The sequence below is a fragment of the Loxodonta africana genome, chromosome 2 (genome assembly GCF_030014295.1).
Source record: "Loxodonta africana isolate mLoxAfr1 chromosome 2, mLoxAfr1.hap2, whole genome shotgun sequence".
Lineage (NCBI taxonomy): Eukaryota > Metazoa > Chordata > Mammalia > Proboscidea > Elephantidae > Loxodonta > Loxodonta africana.
In genome coordinates this window covers 223656745-223676784 of record NC_087343.1, presented here as the reverse complement: position 1 = coordinate 223676784, position 20040 = coordinate 223656745, and the positions used below count along the sequence as shown (strand labels likewise).

Below are 20040 nucleotides of genomic sequence, written 5' to 3'. Positions count from 1 at the left end.
ATGGTCTTCCTTTGCAGTCCTGTAGACCCTTGTAGCCCTCAGTTAGCACTCCCGTTACCCACCATCACATTCATCTCCTGCACATGGTGTCCTAAGGCCAGTGTGCTGCCCTGTGTCGGCGTCCATCAATTCCTCCTCATTGCCCTTTTACCCAGTTTCTGACATGGCCAGTCCTACCTTGTCACCCAGTTTCTCAACAGTTGTGGTCTCTAACTGGCCCTCCCAGCCATGCCCCATAAGGTTTCCCATGATAAGAACCCATTATATTTTGTAACCTAGTCCCTCAACAGTTGTGGTTGCTGCTTGCCCCATGTGGTTTCCCAGGATAAGCACTTCTCCCATTTTCTGTGCTAATGTACTAGAAACTTTAAAACTGACCAATAAGTCTCCAGCACATAAAAATCCTGGAATCCCACCCTGCTTGCTTTACATAAGCCCTCTCTCATAGTTCCAGCTTGTTATTACACCCCGCTGTGTGACCTTGTGTTGAGGCATGACGTAGTTTCCTCTCTGGGACCTATAAGTACTAAAATCTATTTGTTTTCCATTCTGCATCCCAGTTTGGAGAGTGGGGCCTGGGGTCTTAAATGCTAGCAAGTGGCCATCTAAGATGCATCAATTGGTCTCAACCCACCTGGAGCAAAGAGAATGAAGACCACCAAAGACACAAGGTATTTATGAGCCCAAGAGACAGATAGGGCCACATAAATCAAAGACTACATCAGCCTGAGGCCAGAAGAACTAGATGGTGCCTGGCTACAACCGATGACTGCCCTGACAGGGAACACAACAGAGAACCCCTGAGGGAGCAGGAGAGCAGTGGGATGCAGACCTCAAATTCTCATAAAAAGACCAGACTTAATGGTCTGACTGAGACTAGAAGGACCAAGGAGGTCATGGTCCCCAGACCTTCTGTTAGCCCAAGACAGGAACCATTCCCAAAGCCAACTCTTCAGATAGGGATTGCCTGGACTGTAGGATAGGAAATGATACTGGTGAGGAGTGAGCATCTTGGCTCAAGTAGACACATGAGACTATGTGGGCAGCTCTTGTCTGGAGAGGAGATGAGAGGGCAGAGGGGGTCAGAAGCTGGCTGAATGGACACGAAAATAGAGAGCAAGGTGTATATAAATTTTTGTATGAGAGACTGACTTGGTTTGTAAACTTTCACTTAAAGCACAATAAAAATTAAAAAGAAGAAAAAACCTATTAGCTTTTCGAACTTCCTGCGTAAGTCTCATTCCCCCCATCAGACCACCCAAGACATTCACATACCCAATTTGGGTCAAATTGAAATACACAGTGGGAGCAGGACAGGTTCCATGTCTTGACTTTCTCTTACCTCCACGGCATAATATGGTTCTCCTCATGTAGAAGACTCTCAATGCTTACCTTATATAAACCCAATGGCTTCCTGTGAGGTCTTTAGGCTGAGGAAAATGTGGGCCTACTGGTAAAAACATGGGTTCACATAGCCTTAAATAACAAAGAAAGCAAGAAAAATAGTAGGAAGATGTTACAGTGATCAACTATGACCTCAGAGGGCCAGGACTGGTGAAGGGGAGGCAGCAGATTGCCGTAACAAAAGCTATCCCCGTTGTCATTCTGTATTCCTTACTCTGCTTTGTTTTTCTTCCTCAGCATCTGGGATTATATGTTTACTGGTTCATCAGTTTGTTGCCCACTACCCACCAGCGGCTCCAAAGGAGAAAGTTGTGACAGTCTGCTTCCGTAAAGATTGTAGCCTTGGAAACCTGATGAGGCAATTCTATTCTGTCCTGTGGGGTTGCTATGAGTTGGAATTAACTCAACAGCACACAACAACAACATCTTCTACTAAAATGTAAGCTCCGCGATGGTAAAGCTTTTATCTTTTTGATTCACTGCTATTTCCCCTGTGAGTTAATGAAATACGCTGTGGTTGTTAGCTGCTGTCAGCTTGACTCTAACTCATGGTGACCTTAAGTACAAACGAGCGAAATGCTGCCTGGTCCTGTACCATCCCCGTGATCGGTTGTGGATTGGACCGTTGTGATCTGTAGGGTTTTCACTGGCTGATTTTCAGAAGTCGACCACCAGGCCTTCCTTCCCGGTCCGTCTTATCCTGGAAGCTCCGCGGAAGCTTGTTCAGCATCACGGCAACATGCCAGTTCCCGCTGACAGATGGCGGTGGCTGCACGTGGGAAGCGTGAGCTGGGAATCTAAGTGCTCGCGGGGAATAGAATCTGAATTTGCAGCCTGGAAGGCGAGAATTCTACCACAGAATCACAAATGCCCCCAGCACCTGCTTTAGGGTTCTTAATTTCTTTGCTGCTCAGCCTGAGGCCAGCTCCTCCTCCTTTTTTTTTTTTTAAACCATTTTGTCTCTTTCAAAAAAGCCAAGCAATGGGCTCCCAAGAACTCCACTTACTGTGCTACAAGGTTCTTAAAAAATAACATTAACTTTCATTAAGCCTTTGGGGGAGACAAGCAAAACCAGACCGATATTTCCCTTTCAGGCTTGTTTCCCACCCCTCCCCCCCCCCCCCGCCCCAGCTCACAGGTGAGGAAATCAGAGACAACGTGGGCGGGGGAATTGGGTTGGGTATCCATGGTAATGCAGCCCTGGTGGCCTAGTGGTTAAGAGCTCGGCTGTTATTCAAAATGTCGGCAGTTCAAATCCACCAGCCGCTCCTTGGAAACCCTATGGGGCAGTTAGGTTCTATAGGGTTGCTAAGAGCCAGAATCAACTTGGCTGCAATGGGCTTTTTGGCGGGGGGGGGGGGGGGGGGGGGGTCCATGGTAACATTTCCAGATGATGCCAGCAGGGGTCAGACTAGGCTTATAAAAACAAAAGGACAGGCACATGGAATGGAAAGAAGAGTTGTTGACTGCCTTGAATAGGGTCTAACTCATGGTGACTTTAGGTATTACAGAAGGAAACGTTGCCCAGTCTTTTATGATTGTTGGTAAGTTTGAGCCCGTTTTTGTGGCTTTTGTGCCAATCCATCTATTGAGGGTTTCCCTCGTTTTAGATGCCTCTCCACCAACCATGATGTCCTTTCTGGTGATTAGCCTTTCCTGATGACATGTCCAAAGACTCGATATCTTGACATCCTTGCTTCTAAGGAACATTCTGGTAAGGAATATATTTTTTAAATTTCTTATCAGTTCGTAGAGTTGAATGCTTACACCGAATAATGATAAACATCCACAAGGCATCTCCATCTTTGTAAGTTTCCAGTGCAGTTCTGTTCCCCAGGACTCAGACCTTATGACAGAGGGCTCATCCTGGAATCTAAGAATGACGCAGGGGAACTTTTCTGCCATTGCAGTGGAATGGGGCTCTCGTCAGACCCAGAATTATAGAATTCATAGGAAATGAAGTGTTTTTACACCTGACTTTGAGATCTGAGATTCAAACCCATCTTGTTGTTCTCCCTTGCAAACTCCTGTCAGCAACATAACAAGAAGCAAGGGTTATCTTCCCCTCTCATTACCCAGAAGTGTGAGACGGAGAAGCCTCATCCCTGAGAAGGTGAATCCAGGGACATAGTATGTACCAACGCTAATAAGTAACCACTATTTACTTATGTCTGTTTCTTTTCCCCCAAAATTTATAATTTATTTTATTTTTATTGTTATTAAGAATACACACAGCAGAACATACACCAATCCAACAGTGTCTACATGTACAACTCAGTGACATTATGAGAGTTGTGCCCAACACTCACCCTCCTTTTCTAAGTTGTTCCTCCCCCATCAGCATGAACTCACTGCCCTGTAAGATTCCCATCTGTCTTACTTATCTAGTGCTGTTCTAACAGAAATACTACAAGTGGATGGCTTTAACAAAGAGAAGTTTGTTCTTTCATAGTCTAGGAGGCTAGAAGTCCAAATTCAGAGTGCCAGCTCTGAGGGAAGGCTTTCTCTCTATGGCGGCTCTGGAGGAAGGTCCTTGTCATCAATCTTCCCTTGGTCTGGGAGTTTCTTTGTGCAGGAACCCTGGGTCTAAAGGACACGTTCTGCTCCTGACACTATTTTCTTGGTGGCATGAAGTCCCCCCTCTCTCTGTGCTCACTTCTTTCTTTTATATCTCAAAAGAGATTGGCTCAAGACATAATCCAATCTTGTAGACTGAGTTCTGCCTCATTAACATAACTGCCACTAATCCCATCTCATTAACATCAGATGACAAAATGTTGGAAAATCACATAATACTGGGATCGTGCCCAGCCAAGATGACAGACAGATGTTTTTAGGGACACAATTCAATCCATGAACTATTTAATCTTTCTAATTGCTATTGTCAATTTGATCCCATATAGATAGATCTTAAAAAGGCATACTTCTCAAAGCAAGTGACCACTATTTAAATTCCAAGAAGCTCTGGTGGTATGGTTAAGAGCTTATCTGCTAATCAAGAGGGGTCACTATGGGGTCACTATGAGTTGGAAATTGTCACATGGGGTCACTATGAGTCAGAATTGACTCAACAGCAGTTAGCAACAACATTTACATCCCATTCACTCGGGTTGTAAAATTTTATTTATTATCATGATTCATAAACTTGGTGCAGCACCGTGGTATCTGGGAGAGAAAATAGGGAAGATTTCTGCCCAACTGCATTCTTTTTTTTTAAAAATTGTGCTTTAGGTGAAGTTTTACAGAGAAAATTAGTTTCTCATTCAACAATTTATATACAAATTATTTGGTGACATTGGTTGCAATCCCCATGATGTGTCAACACTCTCCCCTTCCACACCCCGATTCCCTGTCTTCATCCATCCATGTTTCCCTTGCCTTCCTGCCTTCTCATCATTGCTTTTGGCAGTGCTGATCTTTTGGTCATGTATACGTACATTACTGAATTAAGAAGCACATCCCTTACGTGTGATATTGTTTGTTTTATAAGCCTGTCTAATCTTTGGCTGAAGGGTGGACTTCAGGAGTGGCTTCAGTTCTGAGTTAGCAGGGTGTCTGGGGTCCCCAGGCTTGGGGGTTCTTCCAGTCTCTGTCACACCAGTAAGTCTGTTTTTGTGTGTGTGTGTGTGAATTTGAATTTAGTTCTACACTTTTCTCCTGCTGTGTCCAGGACCCTCTACTGGGATTCCTGTCAGAGGGGTCAGTGGTGGTAGTTGGGCACCATCTAGTTTTTTTGGACTCAGGCTGGCGGAGGCTGTGCTACTTGTGGTTTCCTTCATTCTCCATTGCTCTGGATGGGATGGGACCAGAAGATGTATCTTAGAGGGCCACTCTCAAGCTTTTAAGACCCCAGATGCTACTCACCAAAGTTGGATGTAGAACATTTTCTTTATGAACTTTGTTATGCCAGTTGACCTAGATGACCCCCATGACCACGGTCCCCAGCACTCAGCCTGAGTAACTCAGCTCCTCAGGGCGTTTGAATGTGTCTATGAAGCTTCTTATGACTTTGCCTTGGTCAAATTGCGCTGACTTGCCCTTTATTGTGTACTGTCCTTCCCTTCACCAAAGTTAACACTTATCTACTCTCTAGTTGATGATTTCCCCTCCCTGCCCTTGTAACTATCAAAGATTGTTTCTTCCTGTGTATAAACCTTTCCTTGAGTTTTTATAATAGTGGTCTCATACAGTATTTGTCCTTTTATGATTGTCTTATTTCCCTTGGCATAATGCCCTCCTGATTCATCCACGTTATGAGATATTTTGAGGATTCATCATTTGTTCTTTATTGTGTAGTATTCCATTGTGTGTATGTACCATGATTTGACTATCCATTCCCCTGTTGTGGATAGTCAACTTAGGTTGTGTCTGGCTTTTTGCTATTGCTAATAATGATGCAATGAACACAGTTGTGCATATGTTCATTTGTGTGACAGCTCTTATTTCTCTAGGATATATTCCTAGGAGTGGGATTGCTGAATCATATAATATTGCTATTTCTAGCTTTTTAAGGAGGCACCATATTGTTTTCCATAGTGGTTGTACCATTTTACATTCCCACCAGCGGTGCATAATAATTGTTCCCCTACAACCTCTCCAACACTTGTTATTTTCTGTTTTTGTGATTAGTGCCAGTAATGTTGGGTGAAATGGTATCTCGACGTAGTTTAATTTGCATTTCTCTAATGGCTAATGAGGAGCCCTGCTGGTGCAGTGGTTAAGAGCTATGGCTGCTAATCAAAAGGTTGGCAGTTTGAATTCACCAGCCACTCCTTGGAAACCGTATGGAGCAGTTTGACTCCGTCCTATAGTGCACTATGAGTTGAAATTGACGCAATGGGTTAATGGCTAATGATTTCGAGTATTTCGTCGTATGTATGTTAGCCACCTGGGTGTCTTCTTTGGTGAAGTGCCTGGTCATATATTTGCCCATTTTTTAATTGGATTATTTGTCTTTTTATTGTTAAGATGTTGCAGTATCTTATAGATTTCAGAGATTAGACCCTTGTCGGATATGTCATAGCCCAATTTTTTTTTCCTGGCATGTAGTTCTGTTTTTACTCTTTTGGTGAAGTCTTTTGATGAGTGTGTTTAATTTTTAGGAGCGCTCAGTTATCTAGTTTATCTACTGGTGTTTGTGCATTGTTAGTTATGATTCGTATCCTACTTATGCAGTATATTAGAGCCTCTAGTGTTGTCTCTATTTTTTCTTCCGTGATCTTTATAATTTTAGGTTTTATATTTAGGTCTTTGATCCATTTTGAATGTATGGTGTTTTTGTGTATGGTGTGAGATATGGGCCCGGTTTCATTTTTTTACAGTTGGACAGCCAGTTTTGCCAGCACCGTTTGTTAAAGAGACTGTCTTTTCCCCATTTAATGGAGTTTGGGCCTTTGTCAAAGATCAGCTGACCATAGGTGGATGGATACATGTCTTGGTTCTCAGCTCTGTTCCATTGGTCTATGTGTCTGTCATTGTACCAGTACCAGGCTGTTTTGACTACTGTGGCTGTATAATAGGTTCTGAAATCAGGTGGTATGAGGCCTTCTACTTTGTTCTTCTTTTTCAATAATATTTTGCTCATCTTTCCTTTCCTTTCCATATAAAGTTAGTGATTAGTTTTTCCACCTTGTTAAAGAATGCTGTTGGAATTTGGGGATCAGGATTGCATTATATCTGTATATCGCTTGGGTATAACTGACATTTCCACAATGTTGAATCTTCCTATCCATGAGCATGGTATATTTTCCATTTACATAGGCATTTTTTGGTTTCTTGCAGTAGTGTTTGGTAGTTTTCTGTGTATAGGTCTTTTACATCCCTGGTCAGATTTATTCCTAAGTATTTTATTTTTTTTCCAGGAATTCCTAAGTATTTTATTTATTTATTTTCCCCCACGTGTCTGTCAGTTTGTCATACTGTGGGGGCTTGTGTGTTGCTGTGATGCTGGAAGCTATGCCACTGGTATTCAGATACCAGCAGGGTCACCCATGGAGGACAGGTTTCAGCTGAGCTTCCAGACTAAGACAGACAAGGAAGAAGACCTTGGCAGTCCACTTCTGAAAAGCATTAGCCAGTGAAAACCTTATGAATAGCAGTGGAACATTGTCTGATATACTGCTGGAAGATGAGCCCACCAGGTTGGAAGGCACTCAAAAGATGACTGGGGAAGAGCTGCCTCCTCAAAGTAGAGTCGACCTTAATGACACGGATGGAGTAAAGTTTTCAGGACCTTCATTTGCTGATGTGGCATGACTCAAAATGAGAAGAAACAGCTGCAAACATCCATTAATAATCGGAACCTAGAATATACAAAGTATGAATCTAGGAAAATTGGAAATCGTCAAAAATGAAATGGAACACATAAACATCGATATCCTAGGCATTAGTGAGCTGAAATGGACTGGTATTGGCCATTTTGAATTGAACAATCATATAGTCTACTATGCTGGCAATGACAACTCAAAGAGGAATGGTGTTGCATTCATCATCAAAAAGAACATTTCAAGATCTATCCTGAAGTACAACGCTGTCAGTGATAGGATAATATCCATAGGACTACAAGGAAGACCAGTTAATATGACTATTATTCAAATTTATGCACCAACCACTAGGGCCAAAGATGAAATAGAAGATGGTTATCAGCTGCTGCAGTCTGAAATTGATCAAGCGTGCAATCAAGATGCATTGATAATTACCGGTGATTGGAATGAGAAAGTTGGAAACAAAGAAGAAGGATCAGTAGTTGGAAAATATGGCCTTGATGATAGAAACAATGCCAGAGATAGAATGATAGAATTTTGCAAGACCAACGACTTCTTCGGTGCAAATACCTTCTTTCACCAACATAAACAGCGACTATAAACACATGGACCTCGCCAGATGGAACACACAGAAATCAAATTGACTACATCTGTGGAAAGAAACGATGGAAAAGCTCAATATTATCAGTCAGAACAAGCCAGGGGCCGACTGTGGAACAGACCATCCATTGCTCATACGGAAGTTCAAGCTGAAACTGAAGCAAATCAGAGCAAGTCCACGAGAGCCAAAATATGACCTTGAGTATATCCCACCTGAATTTAGAGACCATCTCAAGAATAGATTTGACGCATTGAACACTAGTGACCAAAGACCAGACGAGTTGTGGAATGACATCAAGGACATCATCCATGAAGAAAGCAAGAGGTCTCTGAAAAGACAGGAAAGAAAGAAAAGACCAAGGTGGATGTCAGAGGAGACTCTGAAACTTGCTTTTGAGCATCGAGCAGCTAAAGCAAAAGGAAGAATTGACGAAGTAAAAGAACTGAACTGAAGATTTCAAAGGGCCTCTTGAGAAGACAAAGTAAAGTATTACAATGACATGTGCAAAAAGCTGGAGATGGAAAACCAAAAGGGAAGAACATGCTCACCGTTTCTCAAGCTGAGAGAACTGAAGGAAAAATTCAAGCCTCGAGTTGCAATAGTGAAGGATTCCATGGGGAAAATATTAAATGATGCAGGAAGCATCAAAAGAAGATGGAAGGAATACACAGAGTCATTGTACCAAAAAGAATTAGTCAATGTTCAACCATTTCAACAGGTGACATATGATCAGGAACCGATGGTACTGAAGGAAGAAGTCCAAGCTGCTCTGAAGGCATGGGCAAAAAACACGGCTCCAGGAATTGATGGAATATCATTTCAGATGTTTCAACAAACAGATGCAGTGCTGGAGGTGCTCACTCGTCTATGCCAAGAAATATGGAAGACAGCTTCCTGGCCAACTGACTAGAAGAGATCCATATTTATGCCTATTCCCAAGAAAGGTGATCCAACTGAATGTGGAAATTATAGAACAATATCATTAATATTACATGCAGGCAAAATTCTGTTGAAGATCATTCAAAAACGGTTGCAGCAGTATATTGACAGCGGACTGCTAGAAATTCAGGCCAGTTTCAGAAGAGGACGTGGAACCAGGGATATCATTGCTGATGTCAGATGGACCCTGGCTGAAAGCAGAGAATACCAGAAGGATGTTTACCTGTGTTTTATTGACTATGCAAAGGCATTTGTCTGCGTGGATCATAACAAACTATGGATAACAATGTGAAGAATGGAAATTCCGGAACACTTAATTGTGCTCATGAGGAACCTTACATAGATCAAGAGGCAGTTGTTCGGACAGAACAAGGGGATACTGATTGGTTTAAAGTCAGTAAAGGTCTGCATCAGGGTTGTATTCTTTCACCATACCTATTTAATCTGTATGCCGAACAAATAATAGGAGAAGCTGGACTATATGAAGAAGAAGGGGGCATCAGGAATGGAGGAAGACTTATCAACAACCTGCTTTATGCAGATGACAGAACCTTGCTTGCTGAAAATGAAGAGGACTTGAAGCACTTACTAATGAAGATCAAAGACCACAGCCTTCAGTATGGATTACACCTCAACATAAAGAAAACAAAAATCCTCACAACTGGACCAATGAGCAACATCCTGATAAATGGAGAAAAGATTGAAGTTGTCAAGGATTTCATTTTACTTGGATCCACAATCAACAGCCATGGAAGCAGCAGTCAAGAAATCAAAAGATGCATTGCATTGGGTAAATCTGCTGCAAAGGACCTCTTCAAAGTGTTGAAGAGCAAAGATGTCACCCTGAAGACTAAGGTGTGCCTGACCTAAGCCATGGTACTTTCAATTGCATCATATGCGTGTGAAAGCTGGACACTGAATAAGGAAGACCGAAGAAGAGTTGACGCCTTTGAATTGTGGTGTTGGCGAAGAATATTGAATATACCATGGACTTCCGAAAGAACGAACAAATGTGTCTTAGAAGAAGTACAACCAGAATACTCCTTAGAAGTAAGGATGGAGACTGCATCTTACATACTTTGGACATGTTGTCAGGAGGGATCAGTCCCTGGAGAAGGACATTATGCTTGGCAGAGTACAGGGTCAGGGGAAAAGAGGAAGACCCTTAACGAGGTGGATTGACACAGTGGCTGCAACAACGAGCTCAAGCACAACAATTGTAAGGATGGCGCAGGACTGGGCAGTGTTTCGTTCTGTTGTGCATAGGGTCGCTATGAGTCAGAACTGACTCGAAGGCACCTAACAACAACAACAACATTTCATTTTTTTAGGGGCAATTATAAATGGTATTGTTTTCTTGATTTCCTTTCTGAAGTTCTTTGTTGATATATAGAAGCCCAGCTGATTTTTGTATGTTGATCTCGTATCTTGCAACTCTGCTGAATCTTTCTATTAGTTCCAGTAGTTTTCTTGTGGAACCTTTGAGGTTCTCTATGTACAGGATCATATCGTCTGCGAATAGGGATAGTTTTACTTCTTCCTTTCCAATTTGGGTGATTTTCATTTCTTTTTCTTGCCTTATTGCTCTAGCTAGGGCTTCCAGCATAATGTTAAATAGGAGTGGTGATAAACGGCATTTCCTGTTCTCAAGGGGAATGCTTTCAGCCTCTCTCAGTTGAGAATGATGTTAGCTGCTGGTGTTGTGCTAAAAAAAAACCTGTTGTCATCAAGTCAATCCTGACTTATAGCAACCCTACAGGACAGAGTAGAACTGCCCTACAGAATTTCCAAGGAGTGGCTGGTAGAGTCAAACCTCCAACCTTTCTGGTTAGCAGCTGGCTCTTAACTACTGTGCCACCAGGGCTCCCTTTATTATGTTGATGAGTTTTCCTTCTATTCCTATTTTGCTGAGAGTTTTTATCAGGAATGGGTGTTGAACTTTATCAAATGCCTTTTTTTGCATCGATTGAGATGGTAATGTGTTTCTTTTCTTTTGTTTTATTTACATGGTGGATTCTGTTAATTGATTTTCTAATCTTGAAACATCCTTGCATACCTGGTATGAATCCTATTTGGTCTCAGTGTATTATAACGATGAATTCTCTTGGCCAGAATTTTGTTAAGAATTTTTGCATCTATATTCATGAGAGTTATTGGTCTCTAATTTTTTTTTTTTGTTGGTGTCTTCATCTGGCCTTGGTATCAGGGTTATGCTGGCTCCATAGAATGAATTTTGGAATATTCCTTCCTTTTCTATGTTCTGGAATATTTTGAGTAGTACTGGTATGAGCTCCTTGAATGTTTTGTAGAATTCTCTAGTGAAGCTGTCTGGGCCAGGGCTTTTTTTGTTGTTGTTGTTGACAGTTTTTTTTTTTTTTTACTTACCTCTTCAATCTCTTCTCTTGGTATGGGTCTTTTCAGATTTTCCATCTCAATTTGTGTTAGTTTAGGTAGGTAGTGTGTTTCTAGAAATTTGTCCATTTCCTCTAGGTTCTCAAATTTGTTGGAGTATAAATTTTAATAATATTGTGTTCTGATCCTTTTTATTTCAGCTGGTTCTATTGTAATGTGCCCCAACTCATTTCTTCTTTGGGTTATTTGCTTCCTTTCCTGCTTTTCTTTCATCACTTTGGCCAGTGGTTAGTTGATTTTTTTGAACTTTTCAAAGAACCAATTTTTTATCTTCTTGATTCTTCCTATTTTTTTCTGTTCTCTCTTTTTTTTTTTTTCCTGCTTTAATCTTTATTATTTCCTTTCTTCTGGTGGCTATGGTCTTCTTTTGCTCTTCTCTTTCTATTTGTTCGAGCTGTAGGGCTAGCATTTTGATTTTGGCCTGTCCTTTTTTGATGTGTGCATGTATTGCTATAAATTGACCTCTGACCACTGCCTTTGCTATGTCCCAAAGGATTTGATAAATGATATGTTTTCATTCTCATTTGATTCTAGGATTTTTTTAATTCTCTCTTTGATTTCCTCTATTACCTGGTTATTTTCAAGCAAGGTGTTATTCAGTTTCCATGTATTTGATTTTTTATCATTGCTCTTCGTGTTATTGATTTCTACTTTTATGGTATTGTGATCAGAGAGAATGCTTTGTATTGTTTCAGTGTTTTGGATTTTACTGAGGCTTGCTTTGTGGCCTAAACTGTGGTTTATTCTGGAGAATGTTTCATGTGCATTGGAAAAGAATGTATACTTTTCTGCTGTTGGGTGGAGCATTACATATATGTCTATGAAGTTCAGTTGGTTACTTTTGGCCTTTAGATCTTCTGTATCTTTGTTGAGTTTCTTTCTAAATATTCTGTCCTTTACCAACAGTGGCGTGTTGAAGCCTCCAATTATTAATGTGGAACTGTCAATGTATCTTTTCTGTGCTGTGAGAGTTTGTTTTATGTATTTTGGGGCCCTGTAGTTGGGTGAGTAGATGATTATTTATGTTATGTCTTCTTGGTGGATTGTCCCTTTAATTATTATATAATGTCCTTCCTGGTTTTTATTGTTGATTTTGCTTTAAAGTCTATTTTATCTGAGATTAGTATTGCCACTCCTGCCCTTTTATAGTCACCATTTGCTGGATGTATTTTTTCTATCCTTTGATTTTTAATAAATTTATGTCTTTGTGTTTAAGATGTGTCTGTTATAGACAGCATATTGATGGTTTGTGCTTTTTTAATCCATTCTGCCACTCTGTCTCTTTACAGACACATTTAAACCATTTACATTCAGTGTGATTATCAATAGGTATGAGTTTAGTGCTGTCATATTTTTGTGCTTTTTTTGTGTGGTGCTGATGTTTTCTTTGTTCCTGTTACTCACCTGTGCTGAGTTCCCTTTGTTGTGTATTTTTCTTTCATTGTTGTAGATTTTGTGTTTACTGAATCTTTATGTTTTTCTTCTTTTTTATTCTGTTGAGTAGATTTATTAACTTCCTTGAAATTTACCCTTATCTTCCTAAGTTTGAACCAGTGTTTTATTACTTGATATTGCCTTGACTTCCTCTCCATTTTGAAGTTCTATACCTATACAATTTAATCCCTTTTTATTGTCTTGAAGTTGTCATTTACAGATTGACATCTCTGTTTCCCTGTTTGAAGTCTTTTAGCTTTGCTTTATTATTGAGAGTTCATTATCTAGATTGATGCTGTCCCGTGTCCTAGACTCCAGTTGTTGTCTGATGTTGTTGGTTCTCTAACTGAAGGACTCCATTTAATATTTCTTGTAAGTTTAGTTTCATTTTTGTGAATTACCGTAATTTCTGTTTATCTGGAAATGTCCTAATTTTGCCATTGTATTTGAGAGAGAGTTTTGCAAAATATATTACTCTTGGTTGGCAGTTTTTCCTTTCAAGGTTTTATATATGCTATTCCACTGCCTTCGTGATTGCATAGTTTCTGCCAAGTAATCAGAGCTCAGTCTTATTGTTTTCCCTTTGTAAGTAACTTTTTGTTTTCTTGAGCTGCTCTCAGGATTTTTCCTTTGTCTTTGGTTTTGGCAAGTTGGATTATGATGTGTCTTGGTGACTTTCTCTTAGGGTCTATCCTACATGGGGTTCATTGAGCTTCTTGGATGGGCAGCTTTTCATCTTTCATGATTTTTAGCAAGTTTTCTGCCACCAAGTCTCTAACTATTTTCTCTGTGTTTTTCATTTTCTCCTCCTGTTCTGGAACTCCGATCATGTGCAATTTTTTGCTGTTGAATGTGTTCCACATTATTCTTAGGTTTTCTTCATTCTTGTCTCTGATTTTCCTGAAACAAAGTGACGTTTATGGATTTGTCTTCAATTTCGCTGATTCTCTCTTCCATTGTTTCAAATTTGCCCCTAAAACTTTCTATTGAGTTGTCCATTTCTGAGACTTTGTTGTTTATCTTTTGGATTTCTAGTTGTTGTTTTTGTGTGATGTCTAATTATTTATTTTGATGTACTGTTCTTGTATTATATTCCTGAATTACTCTATTGTTTTGTGTTTTCCTTGGTTTTGGCTATGTTTTTGTTGATTTTGTCTGTGTTTTCTCCATGATTTTGTCTATTTTTTTCTTTGGTTTTGTCTACATTTTCCTTAATCTCTTTCCTAATCTCTTGGAGAGCCCTGAATATTAGTCTTTTGAATTCCATATCAGGTGGTTCCATTGCCTTTTCTTCTACCAGAAGGTCAGTTGATTCTTTATTTTGGTTATTTCCTGGAGTCATCTAATTCTGCTTTTTAAATATGTTTTGATATTATCTGCTGTCTCTGAGACCTTAAGGTATCATTTTCTTTATTTATGATTGCATGTTCATTTGTTTCTTTGTTTTTGTTTTGACATGTCAGGATGGGTAGTCCAGGCATGTTTTGCTGCTTGCATCTCTGTGGATATGATAGTTCTCATCACTTTGCCCAGGTGGGCAGGGGAGCAACAGGCAGGGTGAGCCCACTTTGCTGTACACTGGTTTGGTGAGTTGGCTGGGAGCAAACTAGGTGGGCACTGTCTGTCTCCTGATGTTGGTCCAGTGGTGTGGGAGCTTTCCCAGCCCTTCATCAGATAGACAGGACTGTTGGATGGGGAGTGGTATGGGCTAGCTTTCCACTGTTCAGTAGCTGGTTAACCGGGGGGGGGGGGGGGAAGGACTGTGGGCCCTGTGTGCTGTCTGGCCCAAGCACGGGGGGTGCTCTATCCACAGTAGCATGTTGGGGGCTGGTAGGAAGGGGGATGGCATATGGGGATAGTTGGAGGGAGAAAAAAGAAAACAGAGAGAAAGATAAGAAAAAAAGTAGGCAGTGGGTGGGGGCAGGGTGGGCTTGTAGGCTGGTGTGTAAGGGGGGGTGGTGTACGAGAGTAAGTGAGAGGTAGAAAGAAATGAAAGTAAAAGAAAAAAAGAGTAAAGAAAAAAAAATCCATGGTGGGGGTGGATGTGGATCCAGGACAGTGGTGGCCCAGTGGCTTTCCGGCTGCAGTTGTGCAGCATGGTCCAGTAATGGGGGAGTAAGGTGTCATGTGGGGCTAGGTCCAAGGGAGAGAGAAAATAAAAATAAATGATGAAAATAGAATTGGTGCCAGATGGGGGCTGGCGAGTAGGGGCAGGGCAGACCCAAAGATGCTGTTAGCCGATGGCTCTCTAGCTAAGAGGTGTGGCAGTGCACTGGGCTAGGTGGGAAGGAGAAATAAAAGGAAGGAAGGGAGAGACAGAGAGAAAAAAAAATACGGTGCTGAGGGAGCTGCCTGGTAGGGGCAGAGTGGAACCAGAGTAGCAGCATGCTGGTGTTTTTGCTGGGTGGCATGGTGTGGCTCAACAGGAAGGGGTGAAGGTGCCACATGAGGCTAGGTGGAAGGAAGAAAGAAAAGGAAGAAAGAAAAAAAAATGGGGTTGACTGAGCCAGCTAGTGGGGGTGCGGTGGACCAGGGGTGGTTGCAAGCTGGTGTATCTCTCACCAAGTAGCATGGCGTGGCTGTCAGGAAGGGGCAGAGGTGGTGCAGGGGGCTAGGTGGGAGGGAGAAAGAAAAGGAAGAAAGAGAAAAATGGCTCAGTCGGAGCTGGTCAGTGGGGATGGGGCAGACCCAGGGTGGCAGTGAACCAGCGTCTCTCTGGCCAAGTGGCCATGGCCCATTGGGAAGCGGTGGAGGAAGTTTACAGGGCAGAATGGTGAGGGGTGGGAAAGTGTGTTTCTCTGGTGCTCTGTCTTCTGTTGGGAGCTCCATGAAGTTGCTTTCCCTTACTCTCTGTCCAGGGTCGTTGCTGGTTGTCTTCCAAGATGGCAAAGCTGTGCCACGTTAGTCGTCAGAGGACCTCCACTCCTTAGCTCTCCCCATTCTCTGTTCTCCGTGAGTTCTTTCTTCCATTTGGTGCTTGATCTAGTTCTTTAACCCTTCATTTGATGCTTAGGGTTGACATTTGTATCTGTTTTACTTAGTTTTTTGGGACTTTGCTGCAGAGGGCTGGCATGGTGCTTCTGTCTATAGTGCCATGTTGGCTCCACCTCTCCCAACAGCATTCTTGATGAAGAAAAAGTTGTCTGTGTGCTTGTTGGTAGGGCATACTCATCATAGGAGGTACTACTTGCCCACTCCCAGCCCCAATAAATCCATTTGCTTTCAGTTCAGTACCCATTGAGACACATCCAGGATTATTTCCCTAAAGACTTTATTAGTGATTGTCTTAGGCTGGGCTCTCTAGAAAAGCAAAACCACTGAAGCTATATATATAACGAGAGAGAGAGATTTATCATAAGGAAATGGCTCACACAGTTGTACAGTTGTAGAGGTTGGCAAGTTGCAACTCTGTGGGTCAGGTGTCAGGCTGGAGGTTTCTCCTGATTCACATAGCTGCAGGGGCTGACAAATCCCAAGATTGACAGGTAAGCCGCCAGCCCAAATCCCAAGAACTGGAGGTCAGATATGACATGCCAGATGCAGGATCCAGAGTGAGCAAAAACCAGTGAGATTTGCCAGAACATCCATAGATATTGGATACAGGCCACACCCCTGAGGAAACTCCTCTTACAACTGATTGGCTGCTCATAACAGATTTTATCATTGAATTGATTACATTATATCAGATCTCATTATGGAGGTGATTATACTGTGGAAGAGCAATCAGTCCAATGTCTGCCAAATCACATCATTACAAACCACTGAGAATCATGGCCCAGCCAACCTAACACATAACCTTAACCATCACCATGATGTAGAACTGACATATGAATAAGCCGGTGGGAGGATTGTACTTTTTGCTCCCTGTTGCTGTGCCAACTTCAAACTTCTCTATTTTTGGACATAGAAAAATATCAGAAATAAAACAAAAGAGGAACAAACAAATTTATCTTTCTCTCTGGAAATAATTTAAGTAAAAAAGCAGGGAAACTTTCTGTCAGATATCAACCTCCTGGTGTGCTTTACCATGGTGTGGGTTGGTTCACTCTCAAGGTGCAGGGTTTCCTCTGACTTTATTTCAAGAGCTCCTTTAGTTTTTGCCCCCAGGCTTGCCTGGGAGATAACAGAGGAAGGCTGTGTAAGTGAAGTGCTAGTACTTTCTGACCAGCCACTGTATTTGTTCTATAAAAGGCCAGTTACAGATCAGCGAGAGTCCCTGGGTAGTGCAAACTGTTAACTTGCTTGCCTGGTAACTGAAAGGTTGGAGACATGAGTCCACTCAGAGTGCCTTGGAGGAAAGACCTGGTGGTCTGCTTTTGAAAAACCATCCATTGAAAACCCTATGGAGCACGGTTCTACTCCGACACACGTGAGGTTGCCATGTGTCAGAATTGACTTGATGGCAACTGGTTACAGATTGGCCATGGTTACAAACTGCAATAATGAAATAATATCAGAAATGGAATGGGAGTGGAAAAGAAGCAAGGGCCAATCAATTTTCACTGTGCGTGGTGGAAGTTTAGCCTGCAGATTAAGGCACTGCATGCATTCGCTGTGGGAACAAGTGTGATGGGGTGGGGGAGGAGGTAAAAGAACACCACTGGGGAGACCCCTACCAACTGCTTAGACCAGCTTCTTAAAAGACAGAACCTCCAGTGAATTTATACCACCAGGGGGAAGACTCCCTGTGCCGATGATCCTGCTTCTGGTTTCTCTTCACTGTTTATTAGGTAGGGCTTACCCCAAAATTTGTAAAGCCTCCCCTGCCCACCCCTCACCCCCACCCCACCTGATAGAAGGGAGAAAAGGAGAAGCCAAAGCTGTGGACCAAGAGGAGTCTCAGATCCTTATACCCGGGCCCCAGTATCACCAACCTTGGCTGGCGTAGAAAGACAGGAGTGTGGTTGACTGAATAATGGCCCCCAACAATGTCCTAATCCCTGGAACCTGAGTAAATTACCTTACATGGCAAAAGGGACTTTGCAGATGTGATTAAGTTAAGAATCTTGAGATGGGAGATCATCCTGGGTTATCAGGTGGGCCAATGTAATCACAAGGGTCTTTATAAGAAGGAGACAGGAGGGTCAGAAGCAGAAGGCAATGTGGTGATGGAAGCAGAGGGACAGGGAGAGGTATTGGAAGGTGCTATGCTGTTGGCTTTGAAGATGGAGGAAGGGGCCATGAGCCAAGGAATGTAGATGAGCCCTAAAAGCTAGAAAAGGCAAGAAAATGGATTTTCCTCAGAGCCTCCTGAAGGAATGCAGCCCTGCCAAATCATATTTGGACTTCTGACCTCCAGAACTGTAAGAAGATAAATGTGTATTGTTTTAAGACGGGAAGTGTGGTTTAGCAACAAGAGGAAACTCATACAGGGGATGTTGACACCAAGCAGCAGGTCCCCAGTTTTGATATGGTAGATGGTTGCCTTGTGCCATTTTTTTCCCAGTGTTATACCTATATTAGGTTGTATGGACATAGTGTAGTGGTTAAGCGTTTGGCTGCTAACAAAAAGGTTGGCAGTTTAAATCTACCAGCTGCTCTTTGGAAACCCTATGAGGCAGTTCTACACTGTCCTGTACAGTCGCTGTAAGTTGGAATTGACTCAATGGCAGTGGATTTTTTTTTGGTTTGGACATAGCTAAAGAGTGATAGAAATGGAAAAGGGAAAACCCAATGGGAATGTTGACTAAAAAGAACACATGAAAGAAAGTGTATATATCTTTTTTTTTTTTTTTTCTTTTGTGATGGGTCTTTAATTTTTGGAATTTAGAGTCATGGTTCCTCATTTCCACTTCAAGCCACAACTCTCACTTTCACATCACAGTATCTTGCCCGTGTTAGCAACATGGTGCCAGGACCGGCCGTCTGCTCTGAGCTCTGCACAGCCACACTCACGGGTGATGGACCCTCAGGTTGGCATTGCAGAAGTAAAAGCAGATGACGAATGTTCTGGAATGTAAAAGTGCATTCTGTGCTTTAACAACTCACATTAGGTGAGACCAAAATACCTTCAAAATAACAGTATTTTACAGCCTTGGCAAAGACTTTCCACCTCTTCATTATGAAGTTATTGAAAACAAGAAGTCGGTTCTTAGCTGCCCAGGATCCAGTTTCTCCAGTTAAATGCTGAATTGGACCCATGAGTCAGTGTCTTCACAGGTGGATCCACCAACTCCCATTTTCCTTCCTTTTTATTTTCTTCACAGAAACACATACCCAGAGAAGGGATCTAAAACAGAGCTTTCAATCAGTTATTGATATTTGATAACAAGTCAATCAATTTTAGGCTAGCCCTAAAGCCAACGGCAGCAGGGCATACCTACTTTGGCATTGCTGCCTTGAACATATCACTAATATCCAAGACAGCAGTTGTTCTCAACCAGTATGACTCCCTACCTAGGGGACATCTGGCAGTGTCTGGAGACATCTGTGGTTGTCACAACTTGGGGTTGGGGTTGCTACTGACATCTAGCAGGTATAGGTCAGGAATGCTGCTCAACATCCTACAGTGTACAGGAAGCCCCCACCATAGAGAATAATTCAACTCCAAGTGTGAATAACACTGAGGTTGAGAACCCGGTCTAACAAAAAGTGGCTTATATTCTTGCAAGACAAAGGTATGGAGTTATCAAGGTCCTTGGGTGGTGCAAACCATTTGGGCTCAACTGCTAACCTAAAGGTTGGCAGTTCAAACCCACCCAGTGCCTCCACCCAAGAAAGGCCTGGTGATCTGCTTCCATAAAGATTACAAGCCAAGAAAATCCTATGGAGCAGTTCTACTCTGTAACACACAGGGTTGCCGTGAGCTGGAATCAACTTGAGGGCAATGGGTTTGGTTTTTGGTATTGAGTCATCAGAGTGGAGAGAAAATTTGCAAAACAAAAGTATAGACCTCAATTCCTTCATTTGTAAAATGGATGTGTTGGGCGAGATCTTTGCTTTTAAAGCTTTTTCCTTCTTTTTCATGTTTAGAAATTCTTTGGTCAG

The 20040-nt window shown here is 42.0% G+C and overlaps 1 protein-coding gene and 1 long non-coding RNA gene across 5 annotated transcripts in view; one reads left to right on the top strand and one right to left on the bottom strand.

The window, feature by feature from the left end:
- Positions 1 to 545: 545 nt before the first annotated feature.
- Positions 546 to 10036, top strand: LOC135230395 (uncharacterized). The gene is made up of 3 exons (XR_010321069.1): positions 546 to 671; positions 1642 to 1843; positions 3015 to 10036. It is a non-coding gene; the product is annotated as an uncharacterized LOC135230395 (long non-coding RNA).
- Positions 10037 to 17836: 7800 nt separating this feature from the next.
- Positions 17837 to 20040, bottom strand: part of UBASH3A (ubiquitin associated and SH3 domain containing A) — an 81783-nt gene continuing 79579 nt past the window's right edge. For 3 of the 4 annotated variants that reach the window (XM_064279491.1, XM_064279497.1, XM_064279494.1), the window contains one exon: positions 17838 to 19282. In XM_064279491.1, coding sequence (XP_064135561.1) covers positions 19145 to 19282 — 138 coding nt within the window. In that variant the 3' untranslated portion in view covers positions 17838 to 19144. Of the gene's footprint in view, positions 19283 to 20040 lie in introns of all 4 variants that reach the window. The other variant, XM_064279492.1, reaches the window with a different exon arrangement.